General features: G+C 41.9%; 1 protein-coding gene across 1 annotated transcript in view; it reads right to left on the bottom strand.

The window, feature by feature from the left end:
- Positions 1-16,614, bottom strand: part of LOC123755744 (retinol dehydrogenase 11) — a 32,460-nt gene extending 15,846 nt beyond the window's left edge. Inside the window, exons 1-6 of the mRNA XM_045738497.2 lie at positions 16,525-16,614; positions 15,477-15,538; positions 12,628-12,785; positions 12,286-12,378; positions 11,895-12,019; positions 4,375-4,489 (exon numbers count right to left, since the gene is read on the bottom strand). Of these exons, the coding sequence (XP_045594453.2) occupies positions 4,375-4,489; positions 11,895-12,019; positions 12,286-12,378; positions 12,628-12,785; positions 15,477-15,538; positions 16,525-16,599 (628 nt within the window). The 5' untranslated portion in view covers positions 16,600-16,614. The remainder of the gene's footprint in view (positions 1-4,374; positions 4,490-11,894; positions 12,020-12,285; positions 12,379-12,627; positions 12,786-15,476; positions 15,539-16,524) is intronic.
- Positions 16,615-26,085: the final 9,471 nt, after the last annotated feature.

Genomic DNA, 26,085 nt, shown 5'->3' with positions numbered 1-26,085 from the left:
ACCAGACCCAAGACCGAGCCCTGTACGGTGAAGATGAAGACTACGAAGGGTGGAGGAAGAAGCAGACTAGTAAGGACAGCCTTAAGAGTTTAAACAGCAAAAGAAATTAAAGACGAGTTCCTATCACCTCCCCAGGATGTGTGAGACAAGAGCTTTTAGTCAAGGGCCTCGGCATTCAACCGAGGTAGGAGATACGGGGTACCAGGACTAGCGAGTGTCAAAGATTAACATTAGAAGTTTTGCAGAATTCTTACACGAAAGAAGTTTACCATAAAGGGACAGGGGGTCGAAGGACGACCTACTTCCGAGTAAAGGTCATAGCACAAGTCTAAGCTGCAGAATTAAGCCACGATTGGTAGCCCAGGACGACACTGCATCAATCTCAAGTTGGAGGAAAGGCGAGTAATACCTTGACAGAGGGCGAGAGTAAACAGCGAAAGAAAGTCAGGAGGAAAGAAGACCATCGAGGGCAGCCAGGAGAAGAAAAAAAAAAAAAAAAAATAGAATAGCGTTCAGAACACTACCTCGGGGCACACCTTCATATTACCGAAAAAGAGGCAAAGTGATAACAAGACTCACTAAAGGAAATACAAGAGGAAGCTCTGGAGGAAGAGGGAGATTACCACGAAAGTTGGGACAATACAGCATCACCAGGTGGTGTCTTGCGTCTTTTCCAAGGCAAAAAGGTCAGGTTTCGCAGCAAAGGGAGTGCGATTCTAGACCTCCAAGTTCATCAGTTGTGCCGAGACAACGAAGAGGTGGTGGTGATAGCGTTCCAAGACCCACATCAGACGAACCTTACATTCATGGTTTGCAGATTCAACTTTTGGAGAGCAATAATGTAGAAGCCCTTAAGGGACGACCCTTGAGAACCAGGTTTCCTAATAGGAAGAACTATTGCCTCAAGCCAGTCTTCAGGTATTGACAATTACTCTCAGGCACGGTTATAAACATACTAAAAGCAAACGTGCATGGAGGGAGATGGCGAAGCATCTCTATCATTCGAGCCCGCTGCCGTACAACTAGAGGGCCAGAGCAGAATGGAGAGGTTATAGATAAGCTGAAGATAAAAAAAAAATTAGGGAGAAGATTCAAGAAGGGCTTACGAGTAAGGAAAGGAGGAGGGAGATTAGACCCGGAGCCAACAATAAGTGAGAACCAAGTTCGATCTCTACTGACCAGATACGCCACAATAGAACCGCGAAGGTTAAAGACTGGCGAGACATCTGGAAAAAAATCTTACCCGCTATCATGCCAATTCTCTTCCAGATAAGGAAAGATGGGTCAGACGTAATGGTGGAAACTAAAGATCTCCAACCCTCACGATTACCCACACAGATGGCACTACAGGCCACTGCACTTACCTTCCGAAATTATAAAAAAAGGGGGGGGGGCGCGTCCTACAACAATGTAGTGTCTTCCAGGCTGCATGCCGACAGCCCGAACAGAGTTTGCATTGCACCAGGTAACTCATTTCTGCACGCCCCTATAGGGAGAGCGAGGAACAGAGCAGCATCAAAACTCATTAAAGAGGATGCAGGCTTGTGGGAGAGGCAGATCAAAGGTCAAAGATTAGCACAGTGAAGAGGTTTCAGTTAGCCCTAGCAAACCTAGCAAAGGAAAGGGCAAAAAGAGAAGTCAAGGTTAGAGGAGGGGGGAAGGGAGAAATGGTCACTTATGTTGGTCAAAATGAAACCGTATTAAGTCCAAAGAGAAGAACAGAAAGATCAAGACAGGAAAGGGTGAGAGAGTCAACACGAGTTGGCTCAACAATTCAGAAGAGACAAGGGGACAAAAGGTTAAAAAAGGCAGCCCCGGGCGTCTGTCATAACATCGTGCCAGACGGTTCAAAAAAAGTTCTGGTAAGGATAACCATGGAAGTGACCAGGACGAGCACTCTGCATCGGCTCAGAGACGGGGATAACCGAGTGATTAGAAGTTGGAGTTCAGGGAAGTTTGCACAAAAACGAACATTTAATTTAAGGACCAGGGGTGGGGGGCCCCCCCCCCCAACAGATAATGGAGAAACAAAGGCAAAGGTGAACATACTAAGGAAGAAGATTAGGAAAGTCAGGGCGACAGCTAGCAAAGATAACCGAGACATGAGCAGAAAAGACGGACCACAGGAAAAGTGAGTTTGGAGCGGGAGGAGGCAACAGGAGCAGCCAAGGAAATCTGGGGTAGGGAGGACAAACAGTTGACTGCACCGTAGTAAGGGCAGCATCCGAGAAAAGTTAGAGAAAACCTCCATGGGGTGGGGTGGGGTGGGGACGGGAGACTCCGCCATTGACAAGGGAGGGGGGAGGGGGGAGCAGGGAGTGTGAGTCGCAAGGCGAGGAATACATTGAAACCATTACCCACCGAGGAGGTGGGGAAGGGAGGCGAGCTAGGCTTATGCTTCTGATGTAGACAGGCGTTCCATCAATATGCTAGACGACCGCCTCGTCAGTTTTCAACAGAATGCAAACTGGCAACATGAACGCCGGGATGAGGATGGACAATGGCCTGAACAGACAGGCGGCGAGGAGGAGGATCAAGTACAAAAGGGAAGACACCGAGAAGGAAAGGAGGGCACAGGAGACAAGGAAGATCGGAAAGGAAGCAAGGCAACACCAGATTGAGAACCATGAGGACCCTCCAGCCCAGAACGCAAAGGAGCAGACTTTGGGTCATTGAACTTCATTAATGGTTATGATTTTACTTTTTGGCCCAGTGGCCACTGTTCAGACACCGTGTCTGGTCTATAGTAACTTTTTTCGCCAAGCTGGGAGCCAGACACTGGTCTAGCCTCTCAACACTTCTGACAACTTTGTATATTATGTAGCGTTTTCCATGGGGCCCCGAGGGTCTGCCACAGTAACTGTGGTGTTTGTGTGTTACTGAGAAAGTCTTGGTTGTAGGGTTGATGTAAAGTCATGACTTGGTTACTGACTTTAATACTTTATATGATTACATGACTAGTAGCTACCAAGCTTGGCGGGCGTCCTGTACGCTCTATTGTTTACCTTCTCTCTCTGGCGTCTCAGCCGCCGCACATAAAAAACGGATGGTACCATTTTCTGTGAACATGACAGTAACTACCACCACAACTTCACGAAATGTAGAAAGAGTTAAAACCCATGAAGAATTTAATATTTTTAAAACTAACGCTCTAGTATATATATGCATTCAAGATTAATTTTAAGATTACTCATTCTGGGCACAATCTTCCCATTACTGGGACAATGTGTTGTGCAAGATGGTTAGTGATGAGGCAATGTCAGGTGCGCGTGTCTGGGGAAAGACATGAATTTGGGGGATATTTACAGCAAAGAATGCGTGGGGAGGGGAGAAATATCAATGGTGTATATTGGCAAAAATTGGAGGACGTCTGCAGGCAGGGGGAAAAGTGCACACCCCAGGGAACCAACTTTGATATTAAAACACATTAAAGAATTTTGATACACGCATAAGCCTTCAAGGTATAGAGAAATTTAAGTTCTTTAATTTGCTTCGACCAAGACTGATTATGGAAGATAAATAAAGTTTAGAATCAAGAAGTAGCAGCTACAGTTGCAACACGCTCTTCCATGAGTTTCGAACCATCAGGTACCTTAAAGACATTTGCAAACCAAGTGCAGGTGATGAGTCTCGATAACGTGGCTAAAGTATGTTGACCAGACCACACTAGAAGTTGAAGGGACGACAACGTTTCGGTCCGTCCTGGACCATTCTCAAGTCCATAATAAATCTACTTGATAATGGTCCAGGACGGACCGAAACTACGTCGTTGTACCTTCCCCTTCTAGTATGTGGTCTGGTCAACATTTGCAAACCAACACGCATAGTAATGAAGTAATCAAAAGGCACCAAACCGGGAAGGCAATGCAGCACCAGCATAGTAATAAAACAATTTGAGTACAGTAGTTTTATAAACATTTGAAGAAAAAAAAAATTACTACACAACATGTAACGACAACCGCCAATTACCGTATTAAAAATGTCTCGATCACTATTTTAATAACTATTTCAGGCAAATCTTTAAGCCAAGTAATTTTGCAAGAATAACCAATTTATTAAAATTGGTGCCGTAAGTTACAACTTATTCGGGGGATTATCTTTCATTTGGCAAGATTAAGTTTATACTATACTAGTTAAATTACAGTTAACGTTAAAACACTGCTAGTGTACCACCATACAAAAACCTGAATTCAGAAGACTAATGTACACCAAATATTGAAAATGATGAAGGACTAACTTCAAAATAAAGCAATCATGCAACTACTTAAAACACCATGCATCAAGTTGATAGAAGCTCCACAGATTACTAATGAAGGCATTACTTTGTCAGGATATTAATGCAGCCAGCCAACAAAGGTGACGGAGGTCACTTACCCAAGACCATGTTGGTGAGAAGGAAGTGACCAAAGTAGTTGGTGGCCATAGTCAGCTCCAGACCATCTGCTGTGGTGCGTTTCTCAACCATGCCCAGCGTTCCTGCGTTGTTCATCTGTCACAGACATGTAGGTCAGGGCAGCATTGTTACAGGATTTATGCCCATATATTTTCCATCTAAATAAATTTACTATTTGGAGAAAAGTACCAATGTAGTTACGGACAACCAGGAAGTTCAAATTCACTAATACGATGAACCAACTAACAGCAACCAAAATAATTTCCTCCTGGTATCCATATGCGTAATACATGCCATTTTGGTCCTAAATAGTACAGTATACTACACTAATTTGATTCACTGAAGTGATTAACTGAGGAACTATTACATGGTTAATATTTGGTCGAATGTTTATATATTTTAGAATGGGGTTTCTATATGGATCAGTGACACTAGTGAATCAAAGTTTGACAAAAGGTATTCAAATAGTTTTACCTGGTACCTGTATATTTACTGCACATTTGTGCCATAAACTTGCTAATGGAAACCATTAAAGAATTATATAATGGGTTCTACCTTGTGTTCAGGTGTGAACATTTCAGTGGTGTGGTATTGATACAATAAGTGTGGTCAGGAAGATATATCCTTCCATTATCCAATAGAAGGATATAAAGTAAAAAGGAAGTTTAACAGATCTTAAAATTTGCACCATAATTTTTTTTTCATATATAATTACTCAAAACAAGCATAGTCTACTGGTGGCTCCAATCGTCCAATATGGTACAACCCATTATTTGTATCTGGTTTCATTAAACTACACTCGCCATGGATACTAAAAGAGAATGTAGACGCTCCAAGTGCCCCTAGTATGGTACATAACAAGTCACTGGAAAGACCTATCAGAAAGCCGAGAGATCGTTAACGTGTCTATATACAAAACTGGTGACTAGCAAGGAGAAACTTAACTACAGGCCAGTTCTTTACTTATCCCATGCAAGGCAATGGAAAAGATTGCATGGAAAAATTTACAACATCTGGGAGATTTGTAACGCCTCCAGGAAGTGTTCAGGGATGGTAAATCATGTCTCGCAGGTTTAGTACAATTCTATAACCAGCCGACAAAAAACTTTGGTAAGAGAATAGTTGAGGAGGGGGGGGGGATAGGGGGCAGACTGCATTGTCTTGCAACCGTTTTAAATTTTACAGTATCCCATAAGAGTCCGTTTCAAAAGGTGGAGAAACGGTCAGGAGTAGAAGGCAAGGTACTCTAGTGGATAAAAGTACTTCGGCCACAGGAAACCAAGTAACTGGTGGGGGGGGGGGCGTAAAGTGGCGAGATGTCACCAGCAGTCCCACAGAGCTCTACGTGGCTCCATCCAGTTTGATACATTTAAATTATCTTCCAGAGGATAGTCATTTCTCTCAATGTTTGCAGATGATGAAAACAAGAATAAAGACTATAGGACGACCTAGAGGACTGGTCTAAAAAGGGCTACTAAAGTTAAACTCTGGAAAATGTAAAGTAATAAAATTAGGTGAAAGGAGCAAGAGGCTGAACACTGCCATCTAGGAGGTGAAATCCTACAATAGTCAAATATCTGGGGGTTGACATCACAACCTGTCCCCAGAAGCCCACATCAAAACGATTTCGGCAGCATATGCTAGAGTAACAAATGCCATTGGGAACCAATTTAAGTAATCTTTCACCATTTATTATATCAGTTACGAGACTAATCCTGGACGTATACAGCTCCAGTCTCGAGTTCGTGCCTAGTTGAACACTAGACAAAAGATTCAGAGGTGTGCCACAAGAACTCTAACCTAGAGGTAGGAGGTACAAGGAAAGGCCACGGGGAGGAGAACTGTCAGGGGGAAAGCGCCAAGTCTTTACTACTGTATAGCACTTTGAAGGGATCAGGATAGTGATTTTAGGAGATGAGGAATGGTGTCCAACCACTATCGATAAGTAAACTCCGACCTGTATGAAGAGATCGTTGTTTTACCGTCCATCCCAAGTGGTTGGACCAAAATCTCACGTCTCTGGAAGATTTGAAAAAAAGGGAGACATCAGTGACAAAATTCCCAGGGTGGACAGACTTGGCATGAGTGAACAGTAACAGTTGGAAAAAAAAAAGTGACCAAATAAGCTAAACATTTGAAAGACTATCCTGACACTAGTGTACAAATTGTATGCACCATGACCGGTGGAGGCAGATGCCACACCGTTTCAAATGTAGACATTTGAGAGTCCAATAAGGTTTAAAAATGTTCAATGTATAGGCTAGAGGCAGGACCAAATAGTAAGCACAACCCCGCACGCACAACTAGACTAGTACACTGAACAATAATAGAGGCCAGGCTGCATGATTAAAGAGGCTCCGCCAAATCCAAAAGGTCACTCAAGATTGAAACAAAGCTTTCATCTTTGATATACCAGCAGCTGTGGAAACTAAAACCGTGAGAATGTAGAGAGTTAAGATCACAAGTGCAGTAGAACTAACAGCACTAGTCGATGGCTAACAATACAACCATTAGTAACTAGAATTAACCCACCCCCCCCAAGCTCCTGGAGAGTGAAACTACAAGACTCTGGAAGAGACCGACTAAGAGTTAGTCTTGAGACTGACTGACTCAGTCTCAAGAAGAGACTGACCTCTTACAAGACTGCGTATAGTACACTTAACAAGATCTTCGGGAAAGCAACCAGGACAGAAGACAGACCGTCAAGAATGGGATACGTTAAGTGTACGTCAAAATATACACAGGGGCGACTAGCAAGGTTGTGAGCCTAGGGAAACAGTGAGCAGCAGGAGTGGTCTAGCCCTTTGATGTCATGAACAGCAACAACGCTGTACTCAGCATGCAGGGCAACATTGCCTGCAGTAATGACCGTTAGTATCCCTCCCTATGATCAGTCTACCACTGGGTAAGCGAGTCAGAACAGGGTCGAGGCACTAATAAAAACTACCACCTCTTAAGAGGGGAGAAAAGGGCAGGTGGACTTTGGCTTCTGTGGAAAGGCAGAGGAGTGGTAGATAGACATGCCTCACGATTAGCCAAACTTTAGTATGGTGAAAGGATGGTGGCAAGCTGGATAGGGATGAACATGTGGCCGAGTAGTCACTGACCGGAGGACAAATAGTGACCAGGACTCCAAGACTGGAGGAGCTTCCTTACATCATTGAAGAGGTTCAGACGACACTTGGGAAGCCAACAAATCTCTGCAGCAAATCATTACAAGTGACCTAGTGGGAAGACTAGCCACCAACACATCAGATAGAGGCATAAAACAGTAGAAGTCTGTTCCCGAACGGGAAGTGTGGCGAACAGAAGCAAAGTTTATCCGATTCACCAAGAATTATAGCGAGACATTAGGAAACTATACCGAAGAAAAAAAAAAATAGGGGCATTCAAACGAGGTGCACGACAAACTAGTTTGGAAAATGAAAATGTTCCATTAATTTCTAAGAATCAAGCACTTGTGACCATGTTAAACTTTGTTTCTCTTCCACCTACTATAAGGAAAAGGTGAGGAGGATGAGGAAGGTCTCTTCAAAGATTATTCAATTCCAGCCTAACAACCCTGCCAACCGTTTCAGAATACAGGATGACTCGATACACATCCTAACATGGAACACCTTTCCGGGAAATCTTCCCGGAAATGGCCTGAAACAGCATCCATCAAAAACACTAACCAATATGAATGTTAAGAATTTCTTGGTCGTCTGTCAGAACTGCCAATGTTGTATTCCATTACTGGATGCAAGTTTTAAGTTAGAGCCGAGAGCATTGCGAGAGTACCATAACATTTAAACTTTATACAAAGCCGCTGACGATGAAAATGGCAAAGTTCTGCCGTGAAGATACTTGCCCAGAAGAGGGATGGGGGTGGATGTAAGGAAGGGAAAGATGGTACAGTACATCCCATCCTCCCGTTTTGGCAGTACTTTTAGTAACCGAGGAGCTAAGTAATTATACTGACGTCCAACGAAATTAGAAATCTTAATTATTGATTTAGAAGCTATAAAACTAGTAGCGTTTTGACAAAGTAACTATTTTCCTTGGCCTAATACACTGTATCAGGACTAATATAGTACATGTGTTAAATATTCTTACGCTTGGTATAGATTTTTTTTTTTTTTTTTTTTTTTTTTAGTTTTTACAAGAATTCCCTACTAGTCTAGGGTAGTAACTAAACTGAAAGTACATACGAATTCTGGACTTTGAACTAAATAGGTTTTATCAAAACATGCATATGGGTTTTACAGTAGGTTCGATCTATTGTAACTAGATTAGCCGATAGACTTGCTCCGTTACTCTTCACTGAAGAGTAAGTGAAAAACCATTTCATTGAAGTCCTGAGAAAGTACAGGAAGTAAGCCTTCACGTGGTAAAGAGCTTACAACATTTTACATGGGGGGAAAACCCCATCTGTGCTAAAACAGTAACATGTCTGACAGCTGACTGGACAGCGCTTCAGATTTGTAATCCTGAAGTCCCGGGTTCGAGCCCCGGAGGAGGCAAAAACAAATAGGCAGAGTTTTTCCCACCCTGATGCCCCTATTACCTAGCAGTAAGTACCTGGGCGTTAGACAATTGCTACGGGCTGCTTCTTGGGGGATGTAACAAAAAAAAAAAAAAAAAAAAAAGGAGGGCTGCTCGAGGACAGTGCCGCGAGGACACCAAGCCCTGAAATCAAGATACCCAAGATAGCATTATAAAACACTTTGCAACCTAGTGTTCCGTGCTAGACACCTTTGCAGGAAAAGGAAGGCAGCTAGAGGGAACAGATCCCTCCCAAGTGGTCAGAGCACTGCTCAAGTAGAAGTGGCGAGGGGATAGTGTAGTAGATCAGACAGGATGCTGGTTTCAAAATGCAAGCCGTGTGGTAGATGAACGAAAGGCACCGAAGCCGAGCCGCATCTTAGTATGATGCAGAGCAAAACGAATGGTCGCGGAATAAGTTGCGCAGCCTAATATTTTAGGCTGAACTGGAGTGCAAATAAAGGCACCACTATCGACTAGGGGACAAACATGTGTCTACTCAACTTACAAGTGAAAGAAGAGATGGTAAAAAAAAACAGAGGGCGTGATGGTCAGAGTAGAACAAATGTCCGGGGGGGGGAGTGTGTTTAGAGAACCTAGGAACAAAAAAATTTAGAACAGAAATCACAATAGCGTGATACATCAAATTAAATCTACAAGGGCCGTGATGACGGGTCGAGCTTATGGTCAGGGCGATACCAGACGTGCCTTTGTCTAAGGCACCACGACATGGTAAAATTTTAACCAGGTGCAGTGGGGAATTTTTTTAAAACCCAAGTTTGTGTTATAGAGGCTGCAGGAACTCTTCATGGCTCCATGTAGATTTTTTCAACAAATCCAGTGCTCTGAATATTTCCTTCCGAGTATTTCAACCTTCATAATTTTCAAACTAACAGTTTCTAAACGAGCTATACGAGAGAAGGTTGAGGGAAGAGTCAGACTGAATGCAGTTTGGCTAAATATATCTTCTAGGCCAAGTACTTCCAGGTCAAAGAAGCAACAACGCAAGAACTTGCAGCAAAGGAAAAAGTTAAAAGGTGCCAATTTAGAGACGGAATTCAGTAAGATGCTGTTGCAGACCATCACCGTCGAGCAAAGGGACACTTTACTAGAGTTCAGTGAATAAATTATAGTATAGGCAGAGGCGAGTGACAGTTTAAGGGGATGGGGGTTCAAAATGTCTCGCTCTTTAGTAAAGCTTAAGATGACAGCGGTGGCGATGGAAGAGCTCCATTCTTACGTTTAGCATATTTTCCAAAGTTTTGAAAAAAAAAAAAATTCAGCAACCGCCTTTTCTAGCCTGCATACTTTCAACACTGCAAATGCTAGAATGCTTCCAAGGAGACTGCCGCACGCCACAAGAGGCATGTCGAGGGACAGTAGCATCTAGGCATGAAAGTGGTGGAAGGGGACGCAAGAGCAGTAGGGAGACTACCTGCCCTATTAAACACTACCGAGGAAAAGTGGAAAACAGACAGCTGGTCCTTACGGGATCAAGAAGCCCATGCCAAATCTTTTATAGCAAAGAGGAAATGCGAGAAGTTTCCCCTACAATCACACTAATACAACATGCCGTAATTTATTACTGCCGTTTGTATTTACCTAAATTATTTGAAAGTCCGGAAAAGTATGGCACAAGCGACTATTTCGCTCTAGAAAACTAGCAATATTAAAATTTAATAAATTTTTCAATCAAAATTTATTGAAACGCAAGCAGTGGTAATCTGCTTAATTATAGAACTAGATTTTAGTTTAAATTATGTAACAAGTTCCCGAACAAGATAAACAACTTCCTGTTATTAGTGAAAACTAATCGGGATGAGTTCCCTGGGACGGTGAGGACGGCACCATAAAGGTTAGCTTCTGATTGGACACTGCGTAGTGCTACACATTAGCGAGAATAACCAATACATTCTTCACAGCGACGTCGCAAAATTATTTGCAAGTACTTTGTTCTGGTTACCAAATTTATTATCTGGCAGTTTAATAGTTCGACTTCGAGATGTCATGTGGTAGACTAATTACCCAGAACGGGCAAGTGTCCATTAATCAAAATTATGTCTTTACTACAATAGAGATGTTTAGCATTTACAATGCGACATGCCAGCAGATTGTGACCACGATACCTTTGCGACAACTGCACTGGTTTAACACTGCACGAGGACGCTATTAACATTGTCCACGAAGATTTTGTTCGTGATCACTTTTCCATTGCTCGTTAATTTATATAGAAGACTATTCTATGAATAAAATTAAAATGTTTATTTTCATGATCTAATTCTTCACCAATGTCTGAAATTTTGACACTATTCCATTCACATCTGGGCGGGGTTTTATATACATACTTTATACATGCCTCGCCCGCGATTAGAAAGAGCAACGTTTTATGAAAATGGCACCGTTTGTGACAACACGGTATACTAAATGTTACATTTCCATTTCAATTTTTCTGATTGCACTTATTAAATTTAATTTTCATAGAATTAAATTTTATCTAATTGTGCGACATTGCGTTAGAATTTAGCCGTTTACCGTTCCTTCGAGTATTTTTTCCCATAATTTTTCAATGCGTTTACTTTCTGTACTTTTTTCCATTAATGGGAACAATATTTTTGATGTTCCATTTTTCTGATGGGAAAAATCAGATCTTGGAACGCATCAGACAAGGGAGTGGTGGCGAGGAGAGGGATGGGAGGGTTACTGTGGCTCAGCAATGCATTGTTAAACCACAGCAATGCGTGGCAGGGTACACAGCTAGTAGTAAAAATTTTCTAACACGAATCTGTCCTCCGGAAGTCTGAACCAAATGTTTTAGGCAGCAGTCTCTAGGTTCTGTGAAGCCCTTCCAGAGAGCGAGTGTGTACAAACAACACCGAGCCTGGGCTTAAAGCATAAAAGTTAATATAGAGCAAGGATTTTTTTCCACATGGAAACTTTGAATATATAGCAAGTTACATTTTGAAAAAAAAATTCTTACCAGGACATGCAGAGACTTCTCCGTTGCCAAGATGCTTTTAGCAAATTTTCTGACCGATGACAGATCTGAAGTGTCCAACTGACGCACTTCAACCTTTCTGTTACCTGTAGTTTTTATTATATCGTCTGAAAGCAAGGTTACATGAAGTAATAGTACACGGTCTTTTGTACAAGTCACTTAGCAGGCAGGAGCACTGCCATAAAATTCTAATCTTCCATCAAAACATTGGTTCCCCATTTATAGGAAGCCCAAAGTAATTTTTTAATTAGCTTACCGAATGCCAGTCAAGTTAAACAAAGTACTCTGTTGACTACTGTGTGTTTGACCCAACATGGAATGATGAGGGAATCAAGCTATACAGTGAAATCTACTGTTCCTCGTCAATATTTACCTGCAACCTTCTGGGCCTTCTCTATGTTCCTGCAGGCGAGGATAACCCGTGCGCCTCGTTGGGCCAAGTCTCGTGCAGCCTCCTTCCCAATGCCTAGTTGGGAGATACCAGAATGACAGTACAACCAATTAATGAATCTCCATCTTTCCACGAGCAGTGAAGAATAAACTAAATTCACTACTTAAACAGGTCCATGATACACTAACACTAATCAACAGAACTTTCACTCCTATAAATTAAAGGCCCAAGCTAGAGTTTAAATGTTACAAAATGTGGTCGTTAAACTTTCCAGCCTTAAATAACTTTCACCCGTGGTGAGAAACTTTGGCAAGTTTTATCTACCAGCGGAAGCTCCGGTGACTACAACAGTTTGTCCCAAGAGCTGTCGTTGGGAGGAACACCTGCCCGCCTGAGATCTATAGTGTAGCCTTACACCTAGAACTACGGCAGCTGTAGTTGTGGCCGCCACGCCAAACACCTTGCACGCTCTTCTAGAGGGCCTGTAGAAGAGAACATTAAACCAACTTTAGAAGCAGTATTCCCTTATTAGGCAACATTTATAGGACGTCTTAGGCATTTTCAACTTTATTTTGGGGTGGGGGGAATTTGTTGCCTAGTAACTTACCGTTTTCATCAGTATTTGCAGAGGTCGTCCTCAAATATAATTTCAAACTTTACCAATTTAAACGCAATGTTGACTTTTCCATTTTTCAGCATATTTAGAGATTTGTTACATCGTTTCCAGCAACATTAAAACTAGCATTACCTTCAACTTTTTTGTAAGATGCCGTTTTCCAATTTAAATTAATCCTTCAAAGTTGTCCGGGTGGATTTACGTCCGTGCTGTAATTTTGTTACCGAAGTTTAGCTACACAATTTAAGACCATCTAGAGAAAAACCACTAGTAGCCTACCAATTCCTCCAAATTTATGGTAACATTTGCCCTACTCCAAACATGCATATGTATTTATAGAAGTAAAAACCTGCCCAACATATCTTTGGATTCCGACTAAGAATTTACCAGTTATCCCATACCTGCCAACTCGCTACCTAGTCTCAGAACCCAGTGCATCTGTCCATTTCTCAATTTCAAAGCCTTTACTAGATCGAAGAACAATCCTTAGAAATTAATTTTCCTACCTAATTTTTTTGTCCTTTGTAGAAAGGATTCTTAAATAGTGGATAGAGTCCCAGGACTGGGGCGAGGCAGTACTTACAGAAGTTACTACCGCAGTCCACATTTGTGTCTTCCCTTTGAAGAGCGGTAACAGCATGGTTAAGATGGTACCTGCAATATCCAGAATTCTAAGCCCCCTTCAATAGACATTCTCAAAAGCTTTGCTAAAGCTACATTATGTTTAGTCTTTCGACTGTTAGGCGATTTAAGCTGTAATAAGACTGCAGTAATTCCGATTCTAGATTTCGGAAACTACAGAGGGCAAATGAGACCTTTCCACCACAACAAGGCACCCTGGTCTTGTTTCCAGCAGGTAAACTAGAGGCGAACATTCCTAAACCTCTAGAGAGTCACTGGAGTCTAGGTCAAGGTACAAGCTGCACTAAAGCCACAGGAATGATTACAACCTGGAGATCAATAACTTTGGGAAATTTTTTAGTCAAAGTTACCTGGTCCCAGTTGTGACGTTAGGGGGAGTAAGCCGACTGTCAAAACAGATTTACTTTTGGGGCCTCTAAATACCATTGAGGCAACCAATTCAAAAGGTAGTGTACACCTGTGTATTTACACTTTAAATCTTTTAATGATATCTTAAGACAAACTACGTGTCTAGAGTGAAGGAGCACGCATTCCATTTGCAGTAAGAAGACACTCAAGGTAACAAGCTCCCTTTAACAAAGTTAAGCAAGTTTTGTTAAAACAAGTTACTCATGGTGACTAGATAGGGCCGAATCTAGCGAGTTTGAAGAATAGTGCAGGGTTTACCATAGAAACTTGTATGATCAAGATTTTGCCAGAGTAGCAGAACCCAATTTTAAATTGGAGCGGCTTCGGAGTTTGAAAAATCTAAAGTATATTATGCTCTCAGTGTATGCAAATTAGGGGCCTGGGAGGGGGGAATCTAATGAAAATTACGTACCAGGCCAGCATATGAGGCAGAGTGCTGGACAGTGCACAACGTGATACATTGCCTGTACTGATCCTAGCAAGTCTTTCTGCTCTAGTGGTCAACACTAGGATAGACCGAGCATCTCCCGAGCCTCCAGACGACACCCCTCCGGCAGTACGACCCGAATTTCTCTGCACGTCCGAGAAGACACGGGGGGGGGGGGGGGGGGGCTGTGAAGCCCCTCTAGTACAGAACCGTTTTATTTTGTACACTTTAATATTAGAGCAACCAAGTGGTTTCTAGGCAAATTATTTGGAAGATAATTTGTTTCTTTAATCTATTTTAGACAGTCCTACCCACTTTTGTAAAAGATTTAGGCAATTTGCAGACGAGTATCGTTCCCAGAAATTTAAAGCAATTTAGCTTTTTATGCCCGTCTAGTTTACAGGGAAAACTGAACGTGCACTGGGTCAACTGTTCTCTGCCTGGTTACATCACCTACCTTGCCACAAAAATTTAAAAACCAAATTGTTTACATCTATTAAAGAAACCCAATTCTCTAATAACTAATCTTTAAAGCTTGTCTACTCAAATATTTACCCTTTGTCATTTGATTCAGGCAGGGTCAACACGTTTGACTATTCAAGTCTTCAATTACTTACGGCCGTTCTGCAAGCCACTAGCAAAACTTACCACGCTTCAAGGGTAGGTGAAGCTCAAATTCTTGGAGGAATTATTGTTCGGGCGGCCCGTATACATGCAGAGTTGGGGGGGGGGGGCCCCCCCCCCCCGACGTGTATGGGCCTTTATGTATATGGGTAAGGCGGGTTGTCAAAGACAACACCATTAGGCTAGTCCTTTGAATTTACTAATAAAAAAAATATACCAAGTCCTTAAACACTAAACGAGCAAGTTACAACACATCCCACAAGTTTTTATATTAAAAAACAAACCTGCGTACCAAGCAAATTCCTTTGTTTCCCTGTTAAATCAAGTTATAGGAGGAGGAAAATTTTTCTAGTGCGTGAACCACTAACGAGAGACTGGGAAAGGATTAATGGCCTCCAATGAACAGTTTAGTTCGTCCAACTTCACGTTTAAATGTAAAGCATTAAGTTAACTTACCAAAACATTATGAAGAAACAAGTGGAACGTGAAGGAGTGGTAGACAACTGCCAATGTTTATCCTGCGAAGAGGTAGATTTAAGTAAAAAATCTTATTGGCCCATGAAGTAACATTCTTAAGTACACCGTTACTCTAGTGAACCGACGTCAGAGATTTTAGATCGTGATACAATAGCTGCATTTATATATCTGTCTGAACTAAAAATCTCTTGACCCAAATCCTGCCTTTTAATTCACCCTCTCCTCCACCCCTCCTTGTGGATGAAGTTCATTTGTGAACAGCCTCTTTTCAAAAGCCCCGGGTGGTGTACCTACAACCCAGAGAAATATAGTTTTTAAAACGCTTGGCATAGAAGGGTCGACAACATGCCAATACTCTACAGTACTGTCACTTTAGTAATGGAGTACCCGCTAGTTAATGACAGTTTGTTGCAGAGAACCCCCGCGGACACTAATCAATATTGGAAGTTCCTGCCATATAAAAACTTTCAACTATCTAGTGAAAGTTTCTCATTTACTAAAAATCTAGTTATTTACGTATCCAGTAAAGTGCATCAAGTGGCTTGTAGATTAAATTTTACCAAATCTTTAAACTTACTCCAATCCCTCGACCCCTTTATTGAAACCGACCCAAGGGACCAGGGGGGGGGGGGAAGCGAGTGGGCTGGGATTTTAATCCGTGACCACTAAGCAATTTAAATATATTTAGTAAACTACGGTCTGAACTCTCCCCACGTCAATATTTACAAAGTTAACAATCACGCAGTCGACACCGTAGGCAAACTAAACCTAACAGTCATGTAGTTAACTTTTACCGATATTTCAATATGCCTAGTTTAAATACGGAGACCAGGAAGAGGGGATTTATAGAATAACTGCATGTAAAATTCTATTTTTTTGTACTCGCTAAATAAAAAATCTGTTGTTCAAGAGATCAGTATAAATTATGTTCAAAGTAAGAGATCTTTACTAAATCAAATATTCATAATATATTAAAGAAAAAATAAACCGCCACAAAAACCTTACAAACAGACACACACACACCTACCAGTCGCCACAAGAGCTCGTAGAGATCTGAGCAACAACTCACAAGGCAGCCTTCACATAGCCTCGCTAAGCTCATACACTAGCTTCTCCTGCAGTCTGGCGTCTTAATAACAACGGCGAGGCGCTAGAACGAGTCTAAGAAGGTAACTGCTGGACTCTGCTTGTTATCACCTCCGTAACTACTCCAATGGAATACAAAACATTGTCTTTATTACCCAGTCTTGTACACTGTAAAGTAGGCTGTGGCACCTGTTAATCTTTATAAATAAAAATAGAAATGTTCGTTTGTTCAAAATCGCTAATCTACGAAAGTTCTTCACCGATTGCTTTGAAAATTTCACATAATGTTCCATTCGCATCCGAGCAGGTTTTTATGGACAAAATATATTGATGTCATGTCTGTGACGGAAAAAACATGCTTTTTTTTTTAAACTTTGTTTTATATGTGTTTTTCATGAGAGAAATCTTCGAAACCACTTTACCGATTGCTTTGAAATTTTGACACGACGTTGCATATATACATATTATATAGATGTCACGTCTGTGATGGGAAAAAACATGCCTTTTTCGGAAAAACTGTATTTTTTCATGTGTTTCTCATGGGAGGGAAATCTTCGAAACCTCTTTACCGATTGCTTTAAAATTTTGACACAACGTTGTATTCGAATAGGCGCGTGTTTTTATATACCTCCTATATGCATGCCACACCTGTGACAGGAAAAATCGTGTTTTTTTAAACAGCACCATCTGTTGAACGTACGAGCAACAGATGCTAAAATCTCTGAAAGATCTTCATCGATTGCTTTGAAATTTTGATACAACGTTCCATTCAAATACACGGGTGTTTTTATATACCAACCATATAGATGCCACACCTGTGACATGTAAAAAGATTTTTTTTAAACAGCGCCATCTGTTGCACGTAATAGCAACTCACGCTATACTAAATATGTTACGATTGCCATTTCTATGTTTCCGATTGCATTGATAAATTGAATTTTCATAAATTTCGATTTATTTTCATTTTGATTTAATTTATTTTGTGTGACATTGCATTGAAATTGAGCTGTGTTGTTTACCATACCATTCATTTCCTGAGTATAGTTTATTTATGTATTTCTTCTGTTTTCATTTCATGTTTTATCTGTTTTTCTTATATTTCAGTGATTGGAACATCAGATTATTTGATGTTCTTAATTTTCTGATGGGATCATCAGATCGTTTGGGAATGCATAGAATGAGGGAGTGGGAAATGTCAGGGAGAACAAGGGGACGGGAGTGGGGGATTTTGGGGATGACGAGAGGACAGAGGAGGGGGTAATAGTGGGGAGGACAAGGGGATGGGACAGTTGGGGACGAGAGGATAGGGGAATGGAGAAAGGCAGGGAGGACAAGGGGACAGAGGAGTGGGGGTTGGTGGAAAGTACGAGGGGACAGAGGAGGGGGGGGGAGAATGGTAGGGAGGATGAGGGGATGGGGAAATGGGGAGATGGTAGGGTAGGGGAGGGGACGATGGAGTGGGGAATGGTTAGAAGGACGAACTTATGCTGGAGTGGGGAATGTTGAGGAGGACAAAGGGACGGGGGAGTGGGGAATTGCTGGGTGGAAGAGGGATGGGGCATGGGGAATGGTGTGGAGGACTAGGAGATAGGGAAAGGTTGCTGTGGCTCAGCAACGCACATGCATTGCTGAGCTGAATGCACATGCGTTCTGGAGACAGGGGAAGGTTGCTGAGGCTCAGCAACGCACATGGTTGCTGAGCCACAGCAACGCGTGGCCGGGTACAGCTAGTAATCTATATAAATGAAATGGATATGTTCGTTAGTTCAAAATCGCTAATCTCCGAAAGTTCTTCACCGATTGCTTTGAAATTTTCACACAACGTTCCATTCGCATGCGAGCAGGTTTTTATATACATACTATATAGATGTCACGTCTGTGACGGAAAAAAACATGCCTTTTCTGAAAAACCGTGTTTTTCATGTGTTTTTTCATGTGAGGGAAATCTTCGAAACCTCTTTACCGTTTGCTTTGAAATTTTGACACAACGTTGCATTCGAATAGGCGCGTCTTTTTATATACCTACTATATACATGTCTCACTTGTGACAGGAAAAAACACGTTTTTTTTTTAAAACAGCCCCATCTGTTGGACGTAAGAGCAATACACTCTGTAATCTCCGAAAGTTCTTCACCAATTGCTTTGAAATTTTGACACAACATTGCATTCGAATAGGCGCATCTTTTTATATGCCTACTATATAGATGCCACACCTGTGACAGGTAAAAACATGCGTTTTTGAAAAACAGCACCATCTGTTGCATATAATGGCAACATGCACGCTATACTAAATGTCACGAATTCCAATTCATTGTTTCCGATTGCATTGATTAATTTTATTTTCATAGATTTCGATTTATTTAATTTTTTAGTGAATTATTTTGTGTGACATTGTGTTGGAATTGAGCTGTGTTGTTTACCATATTATTCATTTCATAAGTATAAGAATAGATGCCAGATGAACAAATCCACAAAGGCTGTGACGAGGATTCGAAACTGCGTCCGAGAGCATCCCAAACGCTCGCTGCCTTAATCGACTGAGCTACGACAGTGTCAAAAGGAGTTGAAACCGAAGTTCTACTAAACCTACCAACCCACTTACTGGATCCTGCAGCCTCTCCGAGGCACAAACCAGGGTTTTTCACAACTTCCCCCATGCACTCGAGCTATGTCAATAGGCCATTTCTCCCTCTTCGCCCTTACTTCATTACACACAGAAATCACAATTGCATGATGCATCAAATGAACAAATCATCATTGTGTGTAATGAAGTAAGGGCGAAGAGGGGGAACAGCCTATTGACATAGCTCGAGTGCATGGGGAGAGTTGTGTAAAACCCTGGTTTATGCCTCAGAGAGGCTGCAGGATCCAGTAAGCTCAGTAGAACTTCGGTTTCAACTCCTTTTGACCATGTCGCAGCTCAGTTGATTAAGGCAGCGTCTGGGATGCTCTCGGACACAGGTTCGAATCCTCGTTACGGCCTTTGTTGATTTCTTTATTTGATGCATCACGCAATTGTGATTTCTGTGTGTAATAGATGCCAGACCTGTGACAGGTAAAACAATGCTTTTCTTAAAAACCTGCGCCATCTGTTGCATGTAAGAGCAACACACATGCTATGCTAGATATGTTACAATTCCATTTCGCCGGAGGCAATCCGGCGGATATAAACAATTATAGACCAATATCAAATCTACCCATTCTATCAAAAATATTTGAAAAAATTATTTACAAACAGCTCTATTCCTACCTCGTAAAATTCGACATACTCAGCCCCTGCCAGTTTGGCTTCCGGTCCCAAAAGAGCACCAACGATGCAATCATTAGTCTCCTTGACGTTATCTACTCAGCCCTTGACAAAAATGAGCTTCCGATTGGACTCTTCATTGACCTAAGAAAAGCCTTTGATACTGTTAATCACAACTACCTCTTACTTAAACTCCAGCATTATGGAATCCGAGGACTTGCCCTTGACTACATCCGATCCTATCTTAGTGACAGACACCAATATGTAACCATCAATGATACAACTTCTTCCACTCTACCAATTACCGTTGGAGTGCCACAGGGCAGCATCTTAGGACCTCTTCTATTTCTTATATATATAAACGATCTGCCTAATGTCTCTAATATTCTCAAACCTATATTGTTTGCTGACGATACTACCCTTATCTATTCAAACCTCAACCCACATACACTAAATAATGTTGTGAATATTGAATTAAAAAAAGTCCACTTATGGATGTCAACGAACAAACTAACATTAAACATCGAAAAGACTTACTACATCTTATTTGGAAGCAAATCATCAAATGCAAGTTCAGCTACAGATAGACAACATTAACATCAGTAATAAAAATGATGGCAAGTTTCTTGGCCTATTCCTAGACAAGAGACTCAACTTCAGCACCCACATTCAACACATAACTAAGAAAGTCTCTAAGACAGTTAGTATACTCTCCAAAATCAGATATTATGTTCCTAACTCTGCTCTCCTCTCACTATATTATGCACTAATCTACCTCTATCTTAATTATGGTATCTGTGCATGGGGGTCTACCACTGCAAACCACCTTAAGCCCATCATCACACAGCAAAAATCTGCTATCAGAATAATAACTAACTCTGCTTTCAGACAACACTCAGCTCCCTTGTTTAAATCCCTAAACTTGCTAAATATTAACTCCCTCCACACATTCTCTTGTGTCAACTACATTTACAAAACCCTGTTCTTAAATGCAAACCATGCTCTGAAACTCTCCCTGGACAGATGTAATAGGACCCATTATCACCACACCAGAAATAAATATTCTCTTTGATATCCCCAGGGTCAAACTTAATCTGTGTAAACACTCTATGCAAATTAAGGGACCTAGTCTATGGAACTCACTCCCTAGTGAATTGAAAAACTGTAAAACTTTTGCCTTATTTAAAAGCAAAACCAAAAAGTACCTAACTTCATCTTCTTAGTTTCCTACACTGAGCTTTAAATTTGCTCTGTACCTAGTGTTACCCAATCTCCTAATTTTTATGTAATATCAAACAACCTTATCATTGTATTCATTGCTGTCTTCTTTTATGTGCTAGCCATATGCTGTATTGTGACTACCAATTTTTGTCAACTACCATTCAAGCTGTCATTGCAATCAATCTTATATTGTTTCTGCTGTATTGTGCCTACCAATTTTTTGTCAACTACCATTCAAGCTGTCATTGCAATCAATCTTAGCTACCTATGTGCTTTAATATACTGTACCTACAATTTTCTCTCATCTTTTTTTTTCATTTCATGTAATCTGTTATCATTTTTTTGTCTATAAATTATGTGCTTTATGTGCTAGCCATATTATGTAACTTTATGTGCTAGCCATATGCTGTATTGTGCCTACCAATTTTTTGTCAACTACCATTCAAGCTGTCATTGCAATCAATCTTAGCTACCTATGTGCTTTAATATACTGTACCTACAATTTTCTCTCATTTTCTTTTCTTTTTTTTAATTTCATGTAATCTGTTATCATTTTTTTGTCTATAAATTTTGCAAGTATTTACCTCCTTAAAATTGTCTTAGATTAAGGACCTGTCCGAAACAGCTGCGCGTGCTAGTGGCTTTACAAGACTGTAATTACCATATTTATATCCTCACATTCCTTATGTACATTCTTGTATATGCATAAATAAAAATAAAAATAAAATAAAAATAAATTTCAATGTTTCTGATTGCATTGATAAATTGAATTTTCACAAATTTTGATTTATTTAAATTTTGATTAAATTATTTTGTGTGAATTGCATTTGAATTGAGCTGTGTTGTTTACCAGATCGTTCATTTCGTGAGTATAGTTTATTTTTATATTTTTCTCATATTTTCATTTCATTTTTTAATTGTTTTTCTTATATTTCAGTGATGGGAACATCAGATCACTTGATGTACCCAATTTTCTGATGAGAACATCAGACCGTTTGGGAAGGCATCGGACGAGGGAGTGGGGAATGGTGGGGATGACAAGGGGACGGAAGTGAGAGATGGTGGGGAGGACGAGGGAAGTTGGGAGGGGGTAGTGGTTGGGAAGGACGAAGGGACTGGGAAGTTTAGGATGGTGGGGACGAGGGGATGAGGGAATGGAGAATGGTGGGGAGGACAAAGGGACAGGGGAGTGGGGCATGGTGGGAAGGAAGAGGGGATGATGGAGTGGGGAATAATGGGGAAGATGAGGGGACGGTGGAGTAGGGAATGGTTGGGAGGCCAAGCAGACAGGTGAGGGGGAAATAGTGGACAGGATTGGTTGCTGTGGCTCAGCAACGCATATGCGTTGCTGAGCCGCAGCAACGTGTGGCCAGGTACTGCTAGTATATAATAAGGGAATACAAATTAGCCATTAATAAATTTATTATGATAAGAAACAAGCCATGTTAACAAGCACTACAGATTCAGGCCCATGGCGCACCCCCTACCCCCTTACTTATGTGGGAAGAAGGGGAAAAGAGTTCCCTTACCCCTCCTCAGTTGTGAGGGGGGGATTTTTCTTTGGAGGGGTGTGAAGGAAGGAGTGGAGGTCCTCTACTCTATAGGAGGGGGTGAGACAAGGGGTGGAGTTCCCTTTCCCCTTTAATAATATTAGTAACTAGCTGTACCCGGCTACGCGTTGCTGAGCCACACATTTCATTTCCCTAACATTTTGCTAACATTCCCCACTCCCTCGTTCGATGCATTCCCAAACGATCTGATGATCCCATCAGAAAATTAAGAACATCAAATGATCTGATGTTCCAATCACTGAAATATAAGAAAAACAGATAAAAACATGAAATGAAAACAATGAAAAATTACATAAATAAACTATACTCAGGAAATGAATGGTATGGTAAACAACACAGCTCAATTTCAATGCAATGTCACACAAAATAAATTTAATCAAAATGAAAATAAATCGAAATTTATGAAAATTAAATTTATCAATGCAATCGGAAACATTGAAATGGAATCGTAACATATTTAGTATAGCGTGAGTTGCTATAACGTGCAACAGATGACGCTGTTTAAAAAAAAAAACATCTTTTTACATGTCACAGGTGTGGCATCTATATGGTCGGTATATAAAAACACCAGTGTATTTGAATGGAACGTTGTATCGAAATTTCAAAGCAATCGGTGAAGAGCTTTCAGAGATTTCAGCATCTGTTGCTCGTACGTCCAACAGATGGTGCTGTTTAAAAAAAAAAATGATTTTTCCTGTCACAGTTGTGGCATGCATATAGGAGGTATATAAAAACACGCGCCTATTCGAATACAACGTTGTGCCAAAATTTTAAAGCAATCGGTAAAGAGGTTTCGATGATTTCCCTACCATGAGAAACACATGAACAAATACAGTTTTTCAAAATAAGCATGTTTTTTCCCGTCACAGATGTGACATCTATATAATATGTATATATTAACGCGCTCGGATGCGAATGGAATGTTGTGTGAAAATTTCAATGCATTCGGTGAAGAACTTTCTGAGATTAGCGATTTTGAACAAACGAACATTTTCATTTTTATTTATAGATGGTAATATCATCTCACAGACATAATAACATAGGATATAAACCCAAACTTGAGTATTTCTGAAATGTATGTTAAAAATTTACACCAAGTCTTTTGCACTCTCTTGAGTGCTTTGTCAAAGTCTGAGTATGTGATTAGGACGAAACTTACATCTCAACGTCTCATGAGGCTGTAATCGTTGTTTTTTATTATTATTATTTAGGAAACACAAATATAACAAAACAGAAAAACATCAACAGCATCATTCATATGTACAAAGCAAGAAACACACTGACAAACTGTAGAACTGGAAACACACAAACAAAAGTCGTACAATACACAAAAATAGGAATCATAAACATAGGTAACAATTTAAATACAGTCAGAAAAGAAAAAGTACTAGAGTATTATAACCCATAAATAACCAGGCAAAAAACACATGAAAAAAATAACCTGTATTTCATAGCTCTCCAAAACAAATAAATAAAGCAACACAAAGCAAGATCCACACAAATAGTTAATCATCATCATATTTCTCAGGATAGAAAACACGCGGGTACTTCTTCCTGTAGGCATCCCACTGAGCCCACAATTCCGCAGACGTGTTAACGTGACTACGTGATCCTCCCAGTCGATGCATGAAGTCAGGAACAACCAGCTCGGCGCCCTCCACCACAGGGGCGGAATTCACGGGAAGAGGCCGCACAGATCTCTTCGGGGCAGACGGTGGAACCACACGGGACTGAAGCACAGGACCGGCCAGACACAGGGCGGCAATATAGCGGGCAGAGTCGCAGGGGACACAATCACAGAGGGCGATGGTGCACAGGCCGACACCACAGGAGGCGGAGTAACAAAGGACGGCTGAGCAGAGGGCTGCTGTGCAGAGGACGACACCACCAAGGGCAGATGCACGGAAGGCACAAACCTGGATGCCAGAGGCACGGGGGCTGCTGGAACAGTATCTTTCTTAAGAAACAGCACCAAGTCCTCACCCTCTCCCACAACCGCGGCCGGTGCCACAACCTCCCAACTCGGGGTACCAGCAACCGGGGACGCAGAGGCAGCCGGAGAAGATACATGACCAGGGCCAGGCGATAATCCCAACACAGGACCCAACACCGCTGTAACATGGCCCACTGGAGCAGCAGGCACTCCAACGTCGTCGCCCACATCATCATTCACAGAAGACGAACTTCCGGAGTCTTCAAAATCCCGGACGTCGGCCCAGGCCACACCCAAAGGCGGAGACAGACTCAAAGCCCGCCGCGAACGCTTGGACAGAGGTCGCAGGTCGTCGGAACTATCACCCCCGCCAGAAGGCACCGTAGCAGAACCTCCGGTCGGTCACGCAACTCCACACAGCGCACGATCACTCGACATTGCAGCCTTATCAACCCTAGGAACAGAACCACACACCCCAAGAGACAGCACAGCGTGGACGTCGACACAGGCCAAAGACACAGCTGCCAGAGACAATATAGGCCGGGGAGCAGCCTCGATGTCTGGGGCAACGACACCACACACCACAGGAAACGCAACTGGCGACACGACTGGAGACGAGGCAGGCAGGGATAGCTGAGGTGCGGGAGCTGGGGATACACTACCACCCCGACACCCACAGCCACATTGAGGCTGACATCAGAGACCGGCAACGGGGCACCAGACGACTGGGAAGTATCACTCACCACAGCAGCACCTTCCGACAGGTCCGGGACCACCAAGGGGAAAAGTCCTCCTCCCTGAAGAGATTCACAAGCCCGACCCGGTTCGCATCACAACTCGCAGGCTGATGGCCCGAGAGTCCGCACCGGAAACAAGTCCGGGGCTGACACCCATAGAATACGCGTCCCATGATGCCCAGAAGCAGGAGAGATGAAGGGATGGGGTCCTTTAAGTGCAGCTCCACAGTGTGGGTCCTATTTGGGATAATCTTCCACATCCACTCGCAACATATCAATCATGACCACTTAAACTGCTGGGCAAGACACCGGGCCTGTAAATTCTAGGCCAATGGTATCCTGCTTCACAGGGGAGGGGGACCACCATCCCTTCAGCCACCACGGCCCCAAGGGTCCGCTCTCAAACACGAACTACCACTGGCCAACAGCCAAGAGCTCACTGGCAACACGTCCGCCTCCGCCCAGAGCCAGGCGAGCACTTCTCTATCATTGTTGTTGTTTCAGATTCAGCTTCTCAGAATAAAAAGTTCATGTAGCACGGGCTATAGTGAGCCCGTAACTGAGTTCGGTTATTCACGATAACCTTGTTACTGTGATATTTGAGTCAAAGTCTTAAATGGAGGTGGGATTTCCTCCTTTTCCTCTTTTTCTTTTCCTTTTTCTTTTTCGAAAAAGAAAAAGTTTTTTCGCTCTGTTTTAGCGCACTGGTTTTAGTCTTGTATAAATAACATTTTCCTGGTGGCGGATGTAGATGCACCGTGTTCACTAGTGAGTCCCATTCTTCAACTGCTTT

The sequence above is a fragment of the Procambarus clarkii genome, chromosome 55 (genome assembly GCF_040958095.1).
Source record: "Procambarus clarkii isolate CNS0578487 chromosome 55, FALCON_Pclarkii_2.0, whole genome shotgun sequence".
Classification (NCBI taxonomy): Eukaryota; Metazoa; Arthropoda; class Malacostraca; order Decapoda; family Cambaridae; genus Procambarus; species Procambarus clarkii.
Note: the sequence above shows the minus strand (reverse complement) of the source record. Positions and strands in the feature narration are given on the sequence as shown.